At 37.8% G+C, this 10,063-nt stretch overlaps 1 protein-coding gene across 2 annotated transcripts; it reads left to right on the plus strand.

Annotated features, from left to right (window-relative positions):
• The first annotated feature begins 493 nt into the window (after positions 1-493).
• Positions 494-2,245, plus strand: LOC145072631 (A20/AN1-like zinc finger family protein). Of its 2 annotated transcripts, XM_079019089.1 has the most exons (3): positions 494-665; positions 796-876; positions 1,337-2,245. In XM_079019089.1, the coding sequence occupies exon 3, from the start codon at positions 1,350-1,352 to the stop codon at positions 1,890-1,892; it is 543 nt and encodes a 180-aa protein (XP_078875215.1). In that variant the 5' UTR covers positions 494-665; positions 796-876; positions 1,337-1,349; the 3' UTR covers positions 1,893-2,245. The 2 variants fall into 2 exon arrangements, with proteins under 2 accessions (XP_078875215.1, XP_078875214.1); XM_079019088.1 differs by lacking the exon at positions 796-876 and having other exon boundaries at positions 498-665.
• Positions 2,246-10,063: the final 7,818 nt, after the last annotated feature.

Below are 10,063 nucleotides of genomic sequence, written 5' to 3' on the forward strand. Positions count from 1 at the left end.
ATATATATATATATATATATATATATATATATATATATATATATATATATATATATATATATATATATATGGATCTTGCATAATCAAATCATATAAAATCAAGAAACTAGTTAAATCTAAGAGTGTTCTTCACATATTATATCAAATTGGTTTTTTTGGTAACCATATATTGTAGAGGAGCATCTAAGTTTTGTATTTATAATCTCAAATAAAAACGACATTGATTTGATAATCTTCCCCAATCGGAGTGGACAATATAAAATTGGTAGTTATTGGGGGAAAATTTTATTATTTTTAATAGTTTTTTTGAAACAAACATAACAAAAATGTTATTATTATTTATTTATTTATTTTACTTTTAATTTTAGTTTGAAAAATGAAAAATGATCGAATGGCAAAAGGGTAATAAACTAGTGGTTTGGGGAAGGGAAATTTGGGCCTCACCGACTACGTAATAGAAAAATGAGCGTTTCGTTGGCAGGAAGGAAGAAAGCAAGTCTTAAATAGGTCGAACGACCGAGAGGGGATCACAATAATATCATCGCCCCACCCCAACCCCAACCCCAATCCCCCAAAAAAATCAAAAATCAAACATCTTCAATATCTCTCCTCCCTCATCTATCGCCTTTTTCAACCATCTCATCGATTAATTTACTCAATTACAGGTAAATTTGATTTCTTTTCCCATATTGTCTTTCAATCGAATGGTTTTTGTTTGAATTTTATGACATGAATTCGCCATCGAGATCGATATAAATCATCCGTGTTTCGTGTGTTTGTATTTATGTTTTGCAGTATAGATCGGTCTTGGCCATCGATGTTTGATAGTTGTGATGATTTTGAAATCAATTCCGCCTAATTTTGACGATAATTAGGGTTTCCTTCAATTTCTTTTAATTGCTCGTTTTTTTTTTTTTTTTTTTAATCCCAATTTTGGGGATGCTTTCGTGTCGTGAAAGCTATGTATGAACCATGTATGTATTCACTTTCTAAGTAATGATGGTGTTGTGTTATGCACCCTGGTTTTCATAGGTAATTTGAAAAGGTAGATAGTATGTAAAATCGTACATGATGATATAATTATTTGGGGTTTTATCTTCTATTGTTCATAAGAATCTGGATTTGTATTCAATTATGTATTCACCGCATTCTTTGTTTGATTCGACTGTATCCTTGTGGTAATAGCTTATCATCCAATATCCACTTTTTATCTTGCGCTGTTTTTCTCATCTTCTCAATTTCCATTTCAATTATTAGCTTCTAAACGATTTGATATGGTAAATAGAACTCAACATCTATCTATCTTAATGATGTATGATTGTATGATGTCATGCAGGGAATTTTGACAGATGGAATCCACAAAAGAAACAGGATGCCAGGCTCCAGAGGGCCCAATCCTCTGCATCAACAACTGTGGGTTCTTCGGTAGTGCAGCCACCATGAACATGTGTTCCAAATGCCACAAGGAGATGATATTGAAGCAGGAAAACGCCAAGCTTGCAGCTTCATCTTTTGACAACATCGTCAATGGCGGTGGTGGGAACGACACCACCGGAAAAGACGCTGTGGCGGACGCCATGAAAGCCGCCACCGCCCAGTCAGCAGCTCCGGTGGAATTAAACGTGGTCCCCATGAAAGCAAAAACAGACTCTTCTTCTTCTTCTTCTTCAAGTGAAGTAGTCCCGGAGGTGAAAGTGGGTCCCAGTAGATGCGCCACATGTCGGAAGCGTGTTGGTCTGACAGGATTCAACTGCAAATGTGGTAATTTGTTTTGTTCTGCTCATCGTTACTCTGATAAACATGAATGTCCTTTTGATTACCGGGGTGCGGGTCGTGATGCAATTGCAAAGGCGAATCCTGTTGTGAAAGCTGAGAAGCTTGATAAGATATGATGAAGAAAAGGAAAAAAAAAAGGAAGAAAAAGGTTGTGTTTCTCTATGATATGGTATCTGAAAGTATGATATGGTATTGGTTACAAGTACTGAAAAGTCTTTTATGTCTCTTCTCCTCCTCATGGGTAATGTCTTGTCTGGTTGGTATGAAATGTAGGTGGGGCCCTGGTCGATTTGTTTGAAAAAAAAATTGAAATTAGGGAAGCCATCAAGACACAGGGTCTCACCATTGTTGCCAGTGTTATGAACATTCTTATTCTGCTTGTTTGTTCCATTGTGTGTGTGTGTGTAATGGCTTGATGCATAGATATAGGTCAATTTCTGTTAATCTGTAATTTGGTCCTCATTCTTCATCTTCATCTTCATCTTCTGCTGAGGTGTCATGCCAAATGGGGGCAGTTTTTTGGGGTTGGGTTGTTTCTGTGTTGTTTGGTTGACCAAGTGTTGACTTATGGAGAGTTGAGATAACTGGCCTTCATATTTGGACTATGGAAGTGTTGGTTCGAAAGTATCTGCATGCATACATAAGAATATCAAACAGTAGGAGTGATTTCAAGGGTTAGTTGAGAAAAATAATTACATCTCAGTTGCCATTTAACCTCTTTTTAGCTATGAAATTATCCTACACCATAGATTCATCACTGACCTACCCTTCCCGGGTTATCATTGAATTTGAGTAAACATACACATTTATTTGGGGTTGTTCATGCTTATAAAATTTATAAATGCATGTCTCAAAGGTGTAGATACTGTAAGTTACTCACCTTATTAAGTTGTGACCAGATGATGTTTATTTCCTTGTACCTTCAAGAGTAAACCTACATATGTATGACTTAACTATAACGGGTACTTACCCCTTAACCATTTATCAAACTTGCACTACTCTTTTGATCAAGTTTGACTTAACTATAACGACTACAAAATCAATTAACACGTTTAACATTGTTAACTTCATCCCAAAGGGTTCTACTCTTCTATACTCCATCTAAGGTTTTATCTTAATCCAAAAGGGTTCTACTCTTCAACACATCATAAAATACTTATCAAGAGAATTTATAAACAAAACTTGATCAATTAGTGAATTTATTTAAACTGGTCATCATAAGTTGACACCAACCACATTATCATCGTAAAGTTCTATTAGTATGCATTTCACCTTATTCATAGCAAAAACCCATAATCTCCATCTTTAACGTGATATGAAAGGGGTTGAGACGTTTACCTTTGTGTGATTATCAATCCAAGATTCAATCTCTTCAATTTAGGAATTTTTGACCTTCAAAAGGAATTCCCAAACTCCCAAAACTGTGACTTTTAGTGAGAAAGGAGTTAGCACAGAATTACCAACAAATATGATTCCGACCCATTTGAATCCTCAATTTCGGCCCCAACCATAGGGCTCAGGGACTTTGTACTAGGTTTACGACTTTGTATTGTAGGGTTGTGCTGACAAGTCCAAAGGGCTACCATTTACTAGCCTAAGGCTATGGTTACTAACGGGAGAGATCTCCCATATGGCTTGATTTTATCCCTTGGTTCTCTAATACATTATTTCAAATAGGTTTTAATGTCCTATCTATAAAATAACATTTCCAAAAGGTTTTCTTTTTATTTCTAAATTTATTTAGACGATGTACTTTAATTTCCAACTACTTTTCACAATGTAGTTCATTTACACTAGTAGGGTTCAATGTTTTGAAGCTTAAAGATAAGTTAAGGAAGACTAGTACTCAAGAAGTGGTTGTGAATTGTTATAACTCCTATCCGTCCAACTTGCGATACAAATAAGGCAATGGGACCTTCTTGATGTATATGGTTTGTTACCATAGAACATTGATATGCACTATGTACACAATATGATTACTTTAAATATTCGATCATCATCTTTCCCGAACATTAACCTCATTTGCATACCTTTCTAGCATCTGTAATTTTAAGAGCTTAGAAAACCCCTTCGACGATAAACGTACATCTTTCAGTAAATCATCTGGTTTTGGTAACATATTGTATACAAATGGTTAGATGGACCATATGTCACTATAGAGCTTTAGCCATTGTTCAAATCTCATACATTATGTTATGTTCTTCTCAAACCATCTCACACATTCCTTTTCAATTACTCGATCCTTTAAAACTTAGACTTACATGTATGTTTAATTGTCTATTTGTGTATTTAGGCATTATAATTTTTTTTTCTTGCAAATCAAGGGAATCATCAAATAATCATGTCCCCAAACAGTCCAAAGTCGTTTTAGAGCACTAATAACACACAACATAGTAACTATTAGGTTATAACATCTACTTATACCCTATTTCATACACAATATACAACATATTAAAGCACTCTCACTACATGAAGTATTTACCACCATATGCATACTTATTTTTCACAATTATTTGTATGTACAAGTGTATCTATATATTTTGAGGGTGTTACACTATGATTTAAGAACGGGTCATTAGCTTGACCTGATTCCTAAGATTAATCGGGTAGGTATTGGTATGCCATGTCATGAATTTCAACATGCCTTCGGTTTTGTGATCTGTATGGGAAATAGCATCAAATTTGGTTTTTGATATTTTTCTAATTTATACATCATGTTTTGAAGAAATATGTTTTTCTTGAGTTTTAGGATTTCGTTTATGTTACTTTCTATGACATTCTTAATTTCACGGCCAGAAAAAACCGATTTCGTTTATGCTTTTAAAATAAAATCAGAGTAATCTTTCAAAAAGTATTACGGAATTTGTCCCCAAAACAAAATATGATAAAAATATTTATCAAAGCATTTCTTAAATAAATGTATTTTCATTTCATTACAAAACTCGGAATGTCCACATCGATACAAACCAAAAGCATAAACTGTACAATATAGGCCTTTCAACAGTTATTTACATCTACTGGCTTATAATCCAAAATCACTCGTCATCGTCCAACTATTCTTGAGTCAGGCTTGGGAGCCTAGTGAGTAATAATACGAGGGATATATGAATGTATATATGATTGATGATTATTGATTACATACGAGAGGCATTTATATCCTAAGTCTACTAACTGATCTAAGCTTATATCTAGGAGTAAATACAGGAAACTATTCTATGACTTGACTCAGTAACTGGACTAGGTATTTACATTGGAATACTTTGAATATACACGCGAGATACATGCTTTATATAATTAGTTAATACGCCCCCGCAAGATGGAGGATCCATCGGATACGCCAATCTTGGATCGAAGTCGTTGAAATGGGGAGCGAGTGAGAGGTTTAGTCAATGCATCGGCTAGTTGATCAAAGGAGTTGACATGTCGTACACGTAGAGAGTCGTCGGTAACTTGTTCTCGAACAAAGTGGTAGTCGAGGGCTACATGTTTCATCCTTGAGTGATATATAGGATTAGCACAAGAGTATGTTGCACCGGTGTTGTCACAATACAGGAGCGGAGGTTTTGTAATTTTGATGCCAAGATCGAGTAAGAGATTCTTAACCCAAGTAACTTCAGCTGCGGCGTTTGCAAGAGCCTTGTACTCCGCCTCCGTAGATGATCGTGATACGTATTTTTGGTGGGAGGATCTCCATGAGATGATATTCGGACCGAGATACACAAGATATGCAGTTGTAGAGCGTCCACCATTTGTTACACCTCCCCAATCGGAATCCGAAAACGCCGTGAGATCCATGGAAGAATTTTTTGTGAGGTAGAGTCCATGATAAATAGTGCCCTTTAGGTAGCGTAGTACTCTCTTCAAGGATTGCCAATGAGTATCAGTTGGAGCATGCATAAACTGTGACAACTTGTTAACAGCAAATGATATATCCGGTCTTGTAAATGCTAAATATTGAAGAGAGCCTACCAGCTTGCGATAAGGTGTGGGATCTGTGCTTGCGGACCCGTCATGCAAAGAGAGAGTGATTGAGGGATTCAATGGTGTGGCTACCTCCTTGGCTCCATCCATGCAAAACTGAGTGAGAAGATCCTGGACATGTCTATGTTGAGATAGGAAGAGACCCGATTTGGTTGGAATGACCTCAACACCAAGAAAGTGGTGAAGAGGTCCTAAATCTTTTAGAGAGAAACGATTGGACAAGGTAGACACGAACTGAGTGAGGAAGGAGGAGTTATTACCGGTAAGTACAAAATCATCAACATACACAAGAAGGTAAGCAAGGACATTATGATGATTGTACACGAATAAAGATGGATCAGCTCTAGATTTGCAAAAGCTAACTGAAAGCAGAAATGTGGTGAGTTCAATGTACCACGCATGTGGTGCTTGTTTGAGGCCATAAAGGGATTTTTTTAGTTTGCATACATGTGAGGGGTATTGAGGGTGTATGAAGCCAGGTGGTTGTTCCATGAATACTTCTTCATGAAGGGTGCCATGAAGGAAAGCATTGTTGACATCAAGTTGTCTAATTGGCCAGTTTTGAGATAGGGCAATGGAGATAACGGTACAAATGGTAACCGGTTTAGTAACGGGGCTAAAGGTGTCAAAGTAGTCTTTGCCATATTGTTGGAGAAACCCTTTTGCCACTAGACGAGCTTTGTATTTGTCAATGGTACCATCGGGTTTTCTTTTTATTCTAAAAATCCATTTGCACCCAATGGAATAATGATTTTCTTTTGGAACTAGCTCCCATGTACCATTGGTAAGAAGTGCATTAAATTCAGCATCCATTGCTTGACGCCAAAGAGGATCTTTGAGGGCTTAAGTGTGTGTGTGAGGTTCAAGACTAGGGGGTATAGGGTGTAACGTGGTAGTGTTTACAAAGGAAGGATTATAATATTTTTTATTTGGTTTGCGGATGCGAGTGGCTGTGACAGGAGCAGTTTCGGGTGGTTGTATAGGCTGAGGTGTTTGTGGAGTTTGTGATGTAGGTGTGGCAGGGGATTGGAGGTGTATAGGAGAGTTGGGCAGGGTTGGTGAATGTGGCTGAATTGGAGACGACGGATCAGTAGGTAGAGGTTCATTGGGAATATTTGTGTTGCTGGGTAGATTTGGTAAGGTAGTTTTTATTTGTGGCAGGTTAGGAATATTTGTGGTGGGAGAGGTTTCATGGGTGAGGAAGCTGTCGGGTGAGGGTAATGATGTTGATGGCTCAGTGGAGACCGAGGGAAATTCATTGAGTATAAATTCAACATGTCTTGAATGATATAGTTTTTGAGATTCCGGATCGTAACATTTGTATGCTGACTTGGAATCGGAATAACCAATGAAGAGGCATGGTTTTGATCGCGGTTGTAGTTTTGATGTAGTGTACGGACGTAGCCAAGGATAGCATAAGCAACCGAATGGTTTCAATTTGGTATAGTTCGGGCTTTGGTTAAATAGGCATTGGTAAGGTGATTTGTGGTCAAGTATGGGTGTAGGAAGTCGGTTGATTAAGTAGGTTGCAGTTTGAAAGGCATGTGACCAGAATTTTAAAGGAAGTTTGGCAAAGTGGAGTAAGGCTAGGCCGGTTTCAACAATATGTCGGTGGCGGCGTTCTGCCACCCCGTTTTGTTCAGGAGTGTGTGGAGGTGTTGTGTAATGAGAAATTCCATGTGCTTGAAGGAAGGGTAAGAGTCCCAAGTACTCACCACCGTTGTCACTGAATATGGAAATAATTTGGTGTTGGAAGAACTTTTCAACTAGCGATTTGAAGGTGGGAAAAATGAGTGCAACATCACTTTTTCGTTTCATGGGATAGAGCCAGATATACTTGGTGAAATAGTCTACAAAAATGACATAGTATTTGAAACCATCAATGGATTGTTGTACAGGTCCCCAGACATCGGAATAAAGTAATTGAAGAGGTTTTGAAGTGACAAAGGAATTAGAACCAAAAGGAAGTTTATGACTTTTATTCATAGAGCATGAGGAACAATGAACATTGGAATCAAATTTTGAATTTAAACCTAAGCTAGACACAATAGTTTTGAACACTTGCGTTGAAGGGTGACCGAGTTTGTGGTGGAGGCTGAGTGGAGAGTTCTTGAATGTGGCATGGATTTGGAGTCTTGGAGATAGCTTGGAGGTGTAGATTCCATCAGTTCTCTCTCCTCGCATGAGGCGCGCCCCCGTGTGAAGATCCTTCACAAAAAAATGAGATGGAAAGAATTCCACCGAAACCAAATTAGTATCACATAAACTACCAACAGATACAAGATTGCGTTTTAATCGTGGAACATGTAACACTTTGGACAAAAACAATGATTTCTGAGGTGTATTGATATACGTGTTACCAATATGAGTTATGGGTAAACATGTACCATCACCGAGAACTATCTCATCAGGTCCTCCATACTCTGACACATTGTGAAGTGTTTGTTTGTCAGAGGTGACATGATTGGAAGCGCCGGTATCGAACAGCCAGGTGGGAGACACCAGATTGGAGGTGGTAACATTGGCAACCGGTGTTGTGGATTTCTCTGTGGTAATGTTGTTTTCCCTAAGAAATCTTGCAAGTTTTCTGCAGTCACGAGTGAGGTGTCCTGGAATGTTACAAAACTGACAGAATTCATTGCTGCGGTTTGGGCGATTTCCTTGAGTGTTGGAACATGATCAGTTTGAGTTACCCCTGTAGCCCCCTCGTTGAGAGTTATTGTGATACTTTCAGTTGTTTTGTTGATAGTGTGGCTGATTGCGATTGCCTTGATTGGTCCCTGTTTGTCGAGAAGTGTAATTGACAGTGGTGGGAACATTGTCAATTGTAGTCAAGGATTCTTTGAGGGATCTTTCAAAGTCTGTAAGTTTATCAAATAGTTCCGAATAAGAGATGGGTGTGTCTCTAACCTTGATGGCAGCTGCGATTGTACTGTAGTCATCACCAAGTCGTGAGAGGATGTAGACCATGAGATCCTCTTATGAGACAGGACTCTGGGCTAGGGCAAGATCATCTGCAAGAGATCGCATCTCTTGTAGAAATTCGGTAATGGTGCGATTTACCTTAGGGTTTTTGGCTAATTTCGATTTTAGGGAGATAATTCTTGACATGGATGTAGAGGCAAAGCTGGAGAACAGGCGCTGCCAGGCTTCTCGTGCGGTAGATGCATATGAGATGAGCAGCTGTATGGACTCCGAACAGCTACCTAGTATCGCACTAAGTAGCATCTGATCTTTCCGAAACCAGAGAAGGTATTCTGGATTTGCAATTGGTTTGTTTTCTTTGTCGCTGATCTGTTTGGTGGCATGTTGGGTTCACCGAGGATAAAATCTTCATATGCGAGACTGATTAGTGTAGTCTCAACTTGTTTACGCCAGACAGGATAATTGTGAGACGTGAGTTTGGTGGTGAGATGAGTTGCCACCGTGACTTGAGTGAATGAATTGGATGAAGACATTAGATAAAACCCTAGTTGAAGGGATGCGGCTGTGACTTCTGGATCGATTACTCTTCTGAGTTTGAAAGCTCTGATACCATAATAATACGAGGGATATATGAATGTATATCTGATTGATGATTATTGATTACATACGAGAGGCATTTATATCCTAAGTCTACTAACTGATCTAAGCTTATATCTAGGAGTAAATACAGGAAACTATTCTATGACTTGACTCGGTAACTGGACTAGGTATTTACATTGGAATACTTTGAATATACACGTGAGATACATGCTTTATATAATTAGTTAATAGTGAGCATATAGGGTTTTCAACCCACAAATAATAATAATAAATTTATTAATTTCATTAACCAACAATAAATTTATTAATTTCATCAACCAACAATAACCCTGATTACTCGTTCCCGTTATCCTCACTTTACGTCCATAAACACTTATCATTAGGGACCTAGCTTAAGGATCATCATCGGGATGAACACTACTGCTAAGGGGATTCCTCAGCCATAAAATGTCCTTAAGGCAACCATGAGGGGGAAGGAGTACACCAATGAACATATAGTTCACCAACACCTATAGGTTGCGAGTCTGCTACAACATCAACAACAACAACATCTGGGCCTCTCATCATTTTAACGCACATCAACTATTTCATCTACCTATGTTTTACCCAACATATTTGTAGATAAAAATACATATACAGTTTAAAACTTGTATAAAACATTTATTCAACACTCATCTCAAATAAACAAACAATATAACTACACATAGCACATATTTTATAGAAAACACTTCATATCTATGTGTAAGATGAAAGTGACTACACACTTACATGATTTAACGAT

Source organism: Lactuca serriola, chromosome 9, assembly GCF_051521515.1.
Source record: "Lactuca serriola cultivar US96UC23 chromosome 9, Lser_US96UC23_V15, whole genome shotgun sequence".
In the NCBI taxonomy this organism is placed as follows: Eukaryota; Viridiplantae; Streptophyta; class Magnoliopsida; order Asterales; family Asteraceae; genus Lactuca; species Lactuca serriola.